Source organism: Typopeltis vanoorti, chromosome 6, assembly GCF_054136105.1.
Source record: "Typopeltis vanoorti isolate ZY-2024b chromosome 6, IOZ_Tvanoo_1.0, whole genome shotgun sequence".
Taxonomy (NCBI): domain Eukaryota; kingdom Metazoa; phylum Arthropoda; class Arachnida; order Uropygi; family Thelyphonidae; genus Typopeltis; species Typopeltis vanoorti.
The window spans coordinates 72,713,942-72,727,311 of record NC_143554.1 but is presented as its reverse complement, the minus strand read 5'-3'; the positions used below and the strand labels follow the sequence as shown (position 1 = coordinate 72,727,311).

The 13,370-nt window shown below is 32.0% G+C and overlaps 1 protein-coding gene across 2 annotated transcripts; it reads left to right on the top strand.

Annotated features, from left to right (window-relative positions):
- Positions 1-3,299: 3,299 nt before the first annotated feature.
- Positions 3,300-12,402, top strand: LOC150105554 (uncharacterized). 2 transcript variants are annotated; one of them, XM_090394896.1, is made up of 5 exons: positions 3,300-3,519; positions 9,251-9,480; positions 10,459-10,630; positions 11,390-11,518; positions 11,634-12,402. In XM_090394896.1, exons 1-5 carry the CDS (start codon positions 3,420-3,422, stop codon positions 12,023-12,025), a joined length of 1,023 nt encoding a protein of 340 aa, XP_090251022.1. In that variant the 5' UTR covers positions 3,300-3,419; the 3' UTR covers positions 12,026-12,402. The 2 variants fall into 2 exon arrangements, with proteins under 2 accessions (XP_090251022.1, XP_090251024.1); XM_090394898.1 differs by lacking the exon at positions 3,300-3,519 and adding an exon at positions 7,072-7,176.
- The last annotated feature ends 968 nt before the right edge of the window (positions 12,403-13,370 follow it).

The following is a 13,370-nucleotide window of genomic DNA, read 5'->3' as shown; positions in this document are numbered from 1 at the left end:
TGTATTATTATTATTATTATTATGGAACGAATTATGTAGTTTTATAAATATCTCCAAAATTTTTATATATTTTTATAAATAAAATAGAAAACACACACACACACACACACACACACACACACACACACACACACACACACGCCGAAAATAAGTCTCACACACATGCGCCGTGTTGAATACCTTTCCTGGAACCTATTTGACAAAATCCTCTTGGTTCCTTACCAGGAGCCGGACTGTTGGAAATAAATCCTGTTTAAGATTCCAGGAAACTTTATAAAGGCCTTTCAAGTGAAAATGAACTCGTCGGTCTCGTACGGAAGGGATTTTTATCCCACAAAACGTATAAACCGACCGAAGAACATCATCAACTTACGTGCTCTATTGGTTAGGGAAGTCTACATCAATTAAGCTAACCATAATCACTGGAAGGTGGGTGGGGTGTACAGGATATGACAGTATTGTATGATTAAGTCTGGCTTGCTATTAGAAGTAGTTTAGCATTAACAGTTTTAAGAAGGCGAGAATACTGAGTACCACCTTGATGATAGCGATGCCTGTTTACTTGATGAGATTTGTTGATCTACGACATTTTATTTTTTTTTGCTAATCGATGAACATGCTCCATGGTCACCTGACGTCATTCCACTTTTGAACCCGGAAAATTCAGTCAAAGGGGTGTTTTTTTCAGTGATTTATCTTAAAACAAGTTTCCACATCTCGTAGGTTTATGTGACAACTTTCCTCGTTTTGAATTAGAACTTTTTCCACGTGCTATTCTTTGAAGCCTTCCCATTTTTTTTCAATGACGATCGCAACACACCGTCACGATTTGCAAGGTATTACTCGTTAATAACGCAAGCTACAACTCCGAAATAAATAGTGATGATTCTGGAGATTCTACTCTACCTACACCTATCGGAGAAATTTGGTATTAAATCTAGCAATATTGTTTGGAGAGCAGTCCTGATTTTTTTTTTTATTACACCTCATATAGCAAAACATTGTAAAAGTATTACTAATGGCTGTTCTTAAGAAAGACAATAAATTACACACGAGTAGAATAGGGACAAATTTATTAGTCGATTTATATGAACAGCAAAATTATAAAGAATGATCATGTACTAACTACTAATATTATTACCAAACTTTTAATGTTGTACTTGTAATACTTCTAATTCCTTTTTATTAAAAGGAATTTAATCTCGGAACCCATTCACTTTATGAGTGGCGTCTTATCTTTACGGAAATAAAGTTTAAGGTGTCACATTTTAAATCTGTGTTAGTCTACAAACGAGTTGGGCATCGTCTCCCCAGTGTTACCAACATAATGTGAGCCGAATTCAATTGAGAACTGATGCTTGCGAAAGTTTTCACGAAGTAGATGTTTCGTTTCGCCTTGTAACACCATTATCCTGCTTATCGGATCGTAGCGTTAAATAAATACATTTGGTTTCTAGAACAAATTTTTCAGAAAAGCTCGCCCAAGGTATTAATGCGCTGTTTCCAATCGTTTGGGGATGTCATAAGATTGAATATGACTCATTAACAACAATACAAATCTCCTGTAGAGCCTGGAGAGACTAATATATATATATATTTTTTTTCTGTTTTGGTAGATGGGTGAAGCAAGAATGCTTTTCATATTATCCGTTATTTGTAGAAAAAAATGTATGGATAGGGTGTTATAGCGCTAAAAGCTCTAGTCGTGGTGGGTAACGGCAATTGCCGAGCCTCAGTTAAAACTTCATTGGCTACAGCATTAGTACTCTGGGTCTCTCATACTTCCCAATTCATGTTTATCTCCTTATTTTCATTATCATCATAACGCTAAATACGGGTATGGGCCATATTGATCTGTTCCGGTCTCATTATCCATCCAATATCCTTTTTTGAGGTCTACCCTGCCTTCTCTTTCCAATTGGCTTATATTTTAGCATTTGTTTAGGATGTCGGGTGTTGGCCATTCGGTTTACATGTTCAATCTATTTTTGTTTATAATTGTTTAGTTTTTCTTCTACTGATTTTGTTTTTAGTTCTTTTAAAATGTCTTCGTTCCTTTTTTGATCTAATAATGTGTATTTTGCAGTTCTTCTCATAAATCTCATTTCACTTGTTTTTATTCTTTGTTTATCTTGTTTGTTTATTGTCTAAATTTCACTTTCATATAATAATGTGAGCACTGCTAAAGTATTGTATATTTTCAAGCGTGTTTCTTTTTGTACAATATTTGGCTTGAGTGCTCTATTTATCAGGCCTATAATCTGTAAAAATTTTGAAGTTTTTAATTTTATGTCTTTTTCTCCTTCATATGATATTTCACATCCAAGATAACTGAAAGTATTTATCTGTTCTATTATTTTATTATTAATAACTATTTTGCTTCTAACTGGAGTTTGTCCACAAAATGCCATTGTTTTAGTTTTATCTATGGAAATTTTCATTCCAAACTGTTCCACTATAATGTTTAAATTATATATCGCTCTCTGTAAATTGTCTTCCTTATTTTTAAAATTGTTTTATTAGTCCTTATAAGGATAAGGACTGGTTTAAAGGGGCGAAGCAAGAATGCTTTTCATCTTCCCCGTTATCTGTAGAAGACAGTGCAGGGATAAGGTGTTATTGAGCTATTAAAGCTCTGATCATAGCAAGAGGGTAACAGCAATAGCCGACCCTCGATTAGATCTTCATTGGCTACAACATTGCCATCCATTACCCTCCCAGGGTATTAATCACCGCATCTCACGGTCGATTCTCATGTTCCATTGTTTTATTATATTCGTAAAAGTGTTATTAATAAATTTTTTATTAAAATTTTTGTGGTTTCAAACAAATAATATTTTATATAATATATTTATATTTTACAAAATATTTTATATTTTATTAAATATTTTATAAGTTTATAAAATATTTTATAACATAGTTTATATTTTAAGAATTTTTATATATATTTAAAAAATACATTTTATAATGTTTTATATTATTTATTCTTATTTCGACGAAATATATATTTATATTTTATATATTATGCAAAATATAAAATATATTTCTAAAACTGTACACGAGAATTTCTATTCGTTCTATTTACCGACTTCTATTATATGTTCACTAAATTACTTAATAACCACCACAAAAAACTTCATCTGTGACGAACGGGAAGTTAAGTAAGATATGCATTCTGTTCTCAGAAACAAACTACGTCATGTTCCTTGTTTGTTCGTGCTAACCAAAGATCGTGCTTCAAAACCATGACGTCATGGAATTTCCTCTATAGTACAATTAGCTTGTGAAAGAGTATTTCCTTTAAGAACGCAACACTTGTGCGTTTTACAAGGTAACCGAGTTTGAGTGCTTTTATAACATTCATACGGATACCTCATTTAAGCAGTTTATAATCACTACATAGCGTCTCCAACAGTTGCATGAAAATGGAATTATACAAAAAGTATGTAATGTATCTGTGGTGGTATATTTTATTTGCGATTTTATGTTGCAGCCGAGGATTTGAAGCTTATACTAAAGGTCAGTTGAATATTGTTAATCTATTTTAATTGGTCATTTCAGAGCAATAGATATATTAATATAGTACTATATTAATACTCAAATATGTGTTGGCTGTTTCTCATATCAATCGTAATAGATGGTAGCGCCCTCTTTCAGGGGAAACCACGTCAATGACAGCAGGATTTATTTACTTTCAGACGTTTCATAAGTATTTTCATTTTTGTACTACCTATATGAGTATAAATATATTTTAGTGCTATAAATATACGGTAATACAAAAATTCGATATTAATAAAAGATAGAATTCAATTCAAAGTTTAGATTACATTGCTCATGCATATCAATATTAATACACCTTTTTATTTTTTAGAAATAAACCCATAGATATATATAATATATCTAAACCTCGTTATTATAATTTTATATAATATTAAATCTTCCATGCAAACTTTTCTATAAGTTTATTTCTAAAAAACAAAAAGGTGTATTAATATTGATATGCATGAGCAATGAGATCTAAACTTTAAATTGAATTCTATCTTTTATTAACATCGAATAATAGAAAAGTTTATTTAATATTATATATATATATATATATATATATATATATATATATATATATATATATATATATATATATATATATATATATATATATATATAATTGATGAATCTATAGAACAGTGATGGCGAATATTTCCTAGACAGTGTCCAAAACCGCAAACAAAATAAGGGAATCTTTTTTCTAGTTTGAATTCCAGAGTAATATACACTTAATAATAAATAATTAACAATGTTCGATTAAAATCTTTTAAAATCTTAATTAAAAGTATTTTTTTTTACATTTTAGACTTTATTATAATACAAAGAATAGCTGGGAAATAAATCATTTGACGTAGATTTAAAAATTAAAAGGGATGTTTATAGTTTATTTGTTGGTCAATGAAATTAAAAAAAAATCAATGTTATGTTGAGATTTCCCTTTTTTAGTCGATACGGAAAGCAGAATAATTTTATTACATTTCATTGATTTCATGACGTAAGCACTAATTTAGATGTATTACTTTTTTTTTAACCCTTATATATATCCATGCACGAGATGACACAAAATCTATACCGTAACAGTTCCGTGTTGGTGCAAGTGAATAAAGAGAAGAAAAAAAAAGTTAATATGTCCTTGGACAGCTGAAGGTTGCAGACTTTGGGAAAACAACATGGGGACGGCTGTTCCAACGAAGAGAGGTAGATGTAATGAAATAGGAGGAGAATAAACAGCTGGCTGTATGGTTAACATCAATACACAATTCTGCTTCAAGCTATGGATGTTCACCAGCAGCTGCAGTATTTTTGCATGTGGATAAGGCGTCCATGAAATACTTATAAAAAGGACAGCGCGGAATCAGCATGTCAACGAGAGTGACTGGAAAGAGGTTTTGAATGAATCGGGGGTGGGGGGGCGTCTGTTAAAGAGCAGAATGCCCTTTCCTGGATAGCATCAAGCAAAATTTTGTTGTCGTTTAAGTAGCGCAAGCTACTTAAAAGACACGAACGCGCTGTTTCAACTTGTTTGATCTCTTCAGAGACCAGGCAGAAACCTGAAGAGTGCAAAAAAATTCTCAATCCTATGTCAGAGAGTCATATTTTTCATAAGTGAACTCTAGGTCGCTCCTGTTTTTTAAGTAGTGCAAGCTAAGGCAAATCCGAAGCTGAGGATTGTACTTTCATAAACTCTCTGGTTAAAATTTCGAAACTTTCGGCTTTGAAATAAGATTGAATTTCTCTCTAATATCCCTTATAAATATTTACTTCACATCTCCGAAATGAAACCGCATGGCTCTTTCTTTGATAAATCGAGACAATGTTTTGGAACCATTGTCGATCGCTAGATTATCCTCACTATCTTATCTTCCTCGTGGTAAGAAGATCAACGTTTACGACATTAGTCGTGTAAGCTCTTGGTTTGAGCAGTGCAAAGCGAAGAGGAATTGAAGTGCAGTGTCGTCAGCGAAGCTATGAACAGGATTTGATGTTAGTGAGAAACGCTCACTGACCACTGTACTGTCCGACCACAGATGCAAGACCCATGGACACTTCTGCACGTGGCAGAAGAAAGCGAATCCATTCCGATAATAGGATAATCAATGATGAGTGTTATTATTATTTGCACAACAATTGAAAAATTTTAAAATTAAAAGCATGAATTCTCGTGTTGGTGACGAATTCTTACATCGCCTTATTCCTTTCTCCCTTGATCATGAATTGATTCTTTTTGGCACTGTGCCAGCCAAGGTTCTCGCATCTATGGTCAGACAGTATAAGTGGTAGAGTGGGGGCGAAAGTACGGAACCATACTTGACATTGATAGAAATCCAAGGCGTGGAAACATGGTAATCATCTAAATAAAATGTCATTTATTGGCTTTAAAATCACTAGAAACGAAACTATCTTCCTAATTCTCTTCTCACTTTATGTTTTCCTCTATTGAATGCAGAAAAAAAGGAATAAATTGGGATATGATTGAATTAGGTACTTTTTACTCTTTTAAATTGCATATAACAGATACACAGTAAAAAACATTGTTCCTTCTGTCAAATCATATAATTTATTCTAGTTGCAGAATTTATATTCCTGACATGGTTAGTTGCAGTTCCAACAAATAATGCGTAACCATGCCATAAATTCGAAGAATAAAACATTTCACATGATTAACGAAATCATCGCTTGCAGAAGGAATTACATAAATATCTGCTTTTATGTAATTCCTCTGCATTACGAAATACTTATTAGCTGAGACTACAGACTTGAGTTATTGCTAACTTGACCAAAATCATTTTTTAAATTGGTTTATTATATTTAAACATGAGCTAAACTAAAAGAATATATTGAAGAATCTGAGGGAAAATTTATATGCAAAAATAATATTTATAATTTAAAAATTTATAAGCAATTTACTTGCTCTTCAAATCTAATTTGGATTAATTATAAATATTTTAATAAGTTGGAATTGAATTTATAATATTATTATTTTTTAGAAAACACCACTATATATTTTAAATAATGAACAATGACAATAATCTCCTATAAGAAATAAAATGCGAATGCAAATATCTATTTCAAACACTCGTAGCTACATGAAGTTTTATGCTTCAGAGATATTCACAACAAAGGCCCAGGACAATGTTATGTTTTCCGTTGTACTCATGACGTGTTTTTTCACTATCTCACTGCGCGGATAATGTTTCTTCTAAGTGCAGCATTGGTTAAAATGCATATTTTTCAGTTGAATTGCAAACTAACAGTACAATTCCACCCACTCTTTTTTTTATTTATTTTTTCCTGTTTTTTGCTCAACAATTGGCTTACTTCCGTATATTTGAATGCAAGTATTCAATATCAATGCTATTTCCTGTCACCTTTCCAACTAGTACTAGTGTACTGGTTGCCATGAAAAGCAACTACACTATGTACGAGTGTTTGCCTTTTTTTAGGTTGAAAGATCCGAGCTTTTTAAGAGAAAAATCATGCGAAATTTTCGTGTGTTCTCGTGAACAGTTGTATGAATAAGTAGCGAGAGTGGGAATTTGTTTATCCTTTTCTTATTTTTTTCTAATCTATAGCCTTTAAAATTTTAATATAATTTTCAACAATGTGCAAATTAAAAAAATACAATTAGAAGTAAGTAATCGTATTGTTATACATTTATTAAGTTTCTATAAAGATATTATTTTAATATGTCGTGAAATGAATTAGGCAGTTATTTAATTTTTTTATTCTTAATTCTTAAAGTTCTTAAAAGAACTGGAAAATGGACTGAGTCCTTGACTCTTTATGACGTCATCTGAATGAAGATAATCTGTGTGGATGGGGTGTTATTGAGCTAAAAGCTCTAGTCATGGCTGGGTAACGGCAATAGCCGAGCCTCAGTTAAAACTTCATTGGCTACAGCATTGCCATTCGTTACCCTGGAAGTCCTAAAAACGACTCTTCTTCTCTCCCTACCTTTTATTCTTTAGTGAAGAAAGATTTTTAGTTCTATTTGAGTCATGCGTTTTTTTTTTTAAGTGCCACTCTTTTTTCTTTTACTTTCATTTAATATGTATTAAGTTTGATTTTTATTAGAGAAAAACGAAGTATATTTTATATTCTTCAATGTTGTATAAAGCAAACTTGAAGTGTATTTGATATACTTCAAGTTTGCTCTAACTGGTTTACACAGGAAAAACAAATAAAAAAAAATCTTCCATTCTCAATAAGATCAGATGCTACACTTCGATCATAGCCGTTTCAGCGTTGCTACGTTACTAAAATTCCGAAGATGTCTTAAGAATGTTTTTAAATCATTACAATATGAAAGATCGAAGTGTAACATATATGCAGTATCTGTTCTGGCATCATAACAACATTGCTATAACAGAACAAATCTCTATTTGCTTTATAGAATGTGTATGAGAAGGCAATCAACAATGGCTTGGAAGCTGGCACGTGTATATAATATTTGGTGCTTTTTATTTGCCGTTATAGTTGAACTATTTTCCTGCATATTTTTAACCTAATAATCAAGCATTACAACTGACAAATATTTATGCATACTAAAGAATAATAAAAATAATTAAAGGAATGTGAACTTTGTTATTTTTTACTCCAAGATAGTTTTTTTTATTTAACATGTTACGGAATATTTTGTCCCAAATTTCATTTGTTTACTTTTATTTATTTGTTTGTTTACTAATAAATAAACCATTTAAATTAATTAATTAATTTTCATGAAATATATTATTATATTTAAAATTGTATTTTATAATAAGATTATTAGAATAATATTTTAATCAAAATAATTTATTTTTAAATAAAGAATATTTTTATTTCCAACACCCGTCATTATTAATCATTGATTTAATACATTATTATATTTCTGTACATAATGGACTGGGGTTGGAATAGACCTTTGATTAATCGACCATGAGATGTGGTGATCAATACCCCTGGAGGGCAATGGATGGCAATGCTGTAGCCAATGAAGTTCTAACTGAGCCTCGGCCATTGCTGTTATGCTATATGGACTGAGATGCGGTGATTAATTCCCTTGGAGGGTAATGGATGGCAATGCTGTAGCCAATGAAGCTCTAACTGAGGCTCGGCTATTGCTATTAACTTCCTGCCATGATCAGAGATTTAATAGCTCAATAACACCTTATCCCGGCTCGGCTATTGCAGTTACCCAGCCATGACTAGAGCTTTTAGTTCAATAACACCCCCATCCACACAGATTTTCTTCATTCAGATGACGGGATAAAGCGTCAAGGACTCAGTCCATCGCCCACTTCTTTTAAGAACTTGATAATAATCTCTTAGAGGGGAAACCTCTCAGATTCCTTTGGTTGGGTAACATAGAAGTTGTTATTTTATTAAATCTTCATTGATTAATTCTTATTATATTATTTTGTTTTTTTCCCCCGACACTATCTGTCATATTTGTAATCTAGACGAACATTAAAACATGTTTTGAATGAATCCTAGTGATCATGACAGATGATATCCATAAGATAATATTTTTAGGGAAATTAAAGCAGATACAAAATCACGAACCTTCTGATAGTAATAAAGCAACATTTCTCAAATTATAGTCAACGGCAGTGTATGTCAGTACTTGGGGAAAAAAAATCTGTAGTAGAATATAAAAGTAATAACAAGCTTTTAGTTCATATGCTAATATTCTGTTCTTAATCAAATTTATTTTACTTTTTTTTAGTCTACTTGGAAGATCAATGTGTGGGATCAACTCTTCCTCCAATTATCTACAAATTATCTAAAAGTGGTAGGCAATCGGCAGGAATAATGCGGCCGCAGCGAGCAGACAACTACAGATCTGGAAGGAACTGTACAGTCATTATTAGACCTCCGAATGGATACGGGGTTATTGTCACAATAAGAAAAATTGACTTTGACACCTTAGGAAGGGACTGCAAAGATAATTTAACGGTAATTTATTTTTATTTTTTTATTCTTGAACATTCTAGAGATTAAGTGATGCATTCACTCTATATATACTGTATATATGTATAACACACACACACACAGTCTTTCTTCCTCCTGGAAACATATTTGGAGGGACAACTATACAAACAGAAGACCTGTGTGGATTCGGACACATCTCCTTGACGATGTGACTTAAATTCTGTTGCTGTCAACTGTCAATTTGGTACAGTTATGTTTTGGTCCTAAGTATTAACCTCAATTGTAAACAAAAATGCTAGAATAAAATTTATCTGAGCAGAGTGCACTTTGTCTTTCAATTCTGGGTACACTGATTACAAGTGTAGCAAATAGTAATCTGGGGATTAGAATCTGTCATAAAATGACGCATGTTTGACGATATATTCATGATTGCCATACGAGAGGCGTCATCAATACACTTGCATACCAAAGATCACTTTGTTTTCTTTGCATACCAAAGAACACAAAGATCATTGAATGACAAAGAATATAAACTCCCATTGATAGAGATTCGTTGAGTTGCTTACTTTTATATCAAAAAAGTTTCGGACAAAATGGCAAAACTTTTCCACAAAATGAATTACTAGCTTCCGTTCAATGCGAAATTCAGTTTATTTATTTATTTTACCTTCTAATAGGTTTAGTTCCAGAATTAATGGGAATGATTGCTTTCATCTCAAACACTCTGACGACTCATCTTGATACAAGATCGAAATGTACGTGTGTGTGTGTATGCATTAATATTTTTTAGACAAAGTTCAAACATGATAGTATACAAAGTTAAAAAATTAAAAAATAATTGATATTAAAGATTATAATTTATACATTTAAAGGAAATGAAAAAAAATCTCATTAAGCCTAATCGTGATTTTTATATTGAGATGTTATTCATTTAATATTTTCAAATTTAATTTCAAAGGTATTTTTTAATTTTTTTTTAATATGTGTTTTCTTTATTCGCAGATCATAGCCGAAAATACCAGTTCTACACTCTGTCATTACGAATATTCTCGTGAAGGGGAAACTTCGTTTTCAACCATGGGTGATATGAAGCTGATTTATTCCACGTCATCGGACTCATTTTTTACAACGTATCGAGTCGGATTCGAATTAATCTATACAGCCTATTCCAAAAGTAAGTATTATTATTTTTTTCTTTTCCGTTTTAGTATTGCACATAAGTTCTCAACACTTCCGCCTCTAACAATGACCACGCGAACAGCTAGAAAATAAACCATCTAGATGCCAACCGTGATTTAAAAAATATTCCTCATAATATGAACAAGAATATAAATTAATTTTTAAAAAAATCTATATTATGTAAAATTCTTACCTCAATGTGACTACTTTTTATTTCACCATATTAACATATTTCAAATAGATGCCTTTAAAATTCCCATTAATAGGCCCATTGGTTTCTCCAATCATAGTGTATATGTACGCAATAAATAATCATGCTTCCTTAGAGAAGTGTTGAAGATACCGTACGATAACTTACGATTTCTGATTTCCATGCAAAAATCGCTCATATGAAAATTTTGGTTCTCAGATCTTTTCTTAGGTAAGTTCTTGGACCCACGCATTACAAGATTTCGCGATATTACAGTTACTCCCCTGCAATGAAACTACATTACAGGCATCATGAAGGCACCAAAAACGCAATGAATTTCACCGATCCACAATACTCTATCATAGCCGCAAGCTATCGTTTCCCGTGCGACATAAACCATTCTCAATCGGCTATTTAGTTTCAGTCGCTTTGAAACTCTGGCATCTCTTTGTATACTGAACTGTTAAAAACAGCGAATCAGTTAAAGTAATTATAATTGCTTTAAACAATGAAACTCAAAAGAGTACTTAAATTTATTGTTGGCTTTTATTGTTATTCTTTCAGCCGACTGCAAATCTAAGGATAGATTTCGATGTGGAAACTGCAAGTGCATCTGGAAGAAATTGAAATGTGATGGTTACAACAACTGCGGGGATGGTTCCGATGAATCTTTCCGGGATGGAGGTGGTTGCAGTAAGTAGTCATCAACTAATAATTGAAATAAAGTAGCTATGAAGATACTTTCTTACAAATACCGATGAGATTAATCCTGGTTTAAAAATACTTTTTTGTTTGTTTTTTAAAACAGGCATCGCTCAGAATCCAGGGGGATTCATCGCTGGAATATCCTTTGCTGTGATTTTTGTCGTAGGTATCGCAATCGCTGTCGGAATTTGCTGGAAACGCCGTCGACAAGGTCGGGTGATACAAACTGCCTTTACGAATCCAGTGACGGATCCATATTCACCCATGATATATGGTTCTGTACCTCCGATGCAACCTTACCCCCATGGAATTACTTCTATTAATGAACAGCTGTACAATCCATCAGTGGGTGGTGGATATCCTCATGTAAATCAGGCGTTTAATACAGTAAGTGGAAATGGATATCCTCCTGTCAGTCAACCGATGTATAATCCAACAATTGGCTCCAATTACAAACAACCATATCCGCCACCACCCCCTCCATATTCGACCTAAATTAATTCGGCGTAAGGTTAGCCGATGCATTTGTAATGAAGTAGTTTTCAAATATGTGAAGTACTTTTGAAATATGTGGCGAAGTACGTTTTGTACTTCGTCACACACTTTTGAACGTGATAAAGTCCATTTAGGAATGGATTATTGATGTTTTGTCACATTGCAATAAAAGAAACAAAATTTCTCAGATGTAAATATTATCATAACTAGTCATTTTTATTTTATTATTTTTCATTGAAATGGTTTTTATATTGCCCACATTCATGTCTCCGTACGATATTTAATTCTGTTACTAAGCTGTATATAGAACTATACGTGCATGTTTTACTCTGTACTAAAATATTGTGAATAAAATATGTTGTAAGATTTCTAATGAATTTATTAGTTGTATTATTAATATTTTAACAATTTTATTAAAATTCTAAACATTAGGCAAAGAAGTGTAATGTAATTTGCCTATGATAACTGGTGAACATATTAATAATTAGTCTTACAGATAACAAAGAAAAACTTTTAACACATAGGAATTAATAATAATAAAAACAATTCAGAATAACTTTATTTTTTTGTTATCTGATATGACATTTCAACAATGGTTCCCCACTCATTAGCAATAATGTTACAAAAAAAATGTTCAAGTTTTGTTACGTAAGTAAACAATAGAATTTATGAGTACAATAAAAATCGCATTAAAAGGAAGATCTATAGTTATTTTTCAGGAAGAGACTGCGCAGAAAAGTTTTCATATTTCACTGGTGTTGAACTACTGAATACTGGTGTGTCTTTTTGAACACTTCCATACGCTGCAGGTAGTGGATAAACAACAGTAAACTCTGAAAACTCATTCTCTGTTGTACTTTTGTTGTTCATACGCTTTAGAATCCAGACTACAAATATCACTACTGCTACGGCAAGCACTGCACCACCGACGCATATTCCGACAATGAATGTCACTGATGTTTCTAGGGAAACCAAAGATTTTAATGTTTCAAAATGCTTATTGCAAAAAAAGACTTGATGTTGTTTATTCTTTTATGCAAGGAATTATAAAATTTAAGCATACAGAATGATATAAATCAAAATAACAACAAGATATCGCCACTTACCACATCCATCCTCATCGGAGCGATCGCCACAATTGTTATGTCCGTCACACCTTAGGTTATTCCAGATACATTTTAAATTTGAGCATCGAAAACGATCCACAGAGTCACAAGTATGATCTAAATTAAAAAAAAAAAAAAAGAGCCAACTAATAATTCAAAAGGCAGTAAGTGGTAGAATTTATTTTTTTTTTAATTTCCAAATTCTTTCCAGTTTTACAGTGAGCGATCATATTATTAGA

What these genes read in the sequence shown, in the direction of transcription:
- LOC150105554 (XM_090394896.1), top strand. Translation starts at nt 3,420, where the DNA reads ATGAAAATGGAATTATACAAAAAGTATGTAATGTATCTGTGGTGGTAT. An exon ending in ATTTGAAGCTTATACTAAAG is followed by an intron (nt 3,520 to 9,250) that starts GTCAGTTGAATA and finishes ACTTTTTTTTAG; the next exon opens with TCTACTTGGAAGATCAATGT. An exon ending in CCGGGATGGAGGTGGTTGCA is followed by an intron (nt 11,519 to 11,633) that starts GTAAGTAGTCAT and finishes TTTTTAAAACAG; the next exon opens with GCATCGCTCAGAATCCAGGG.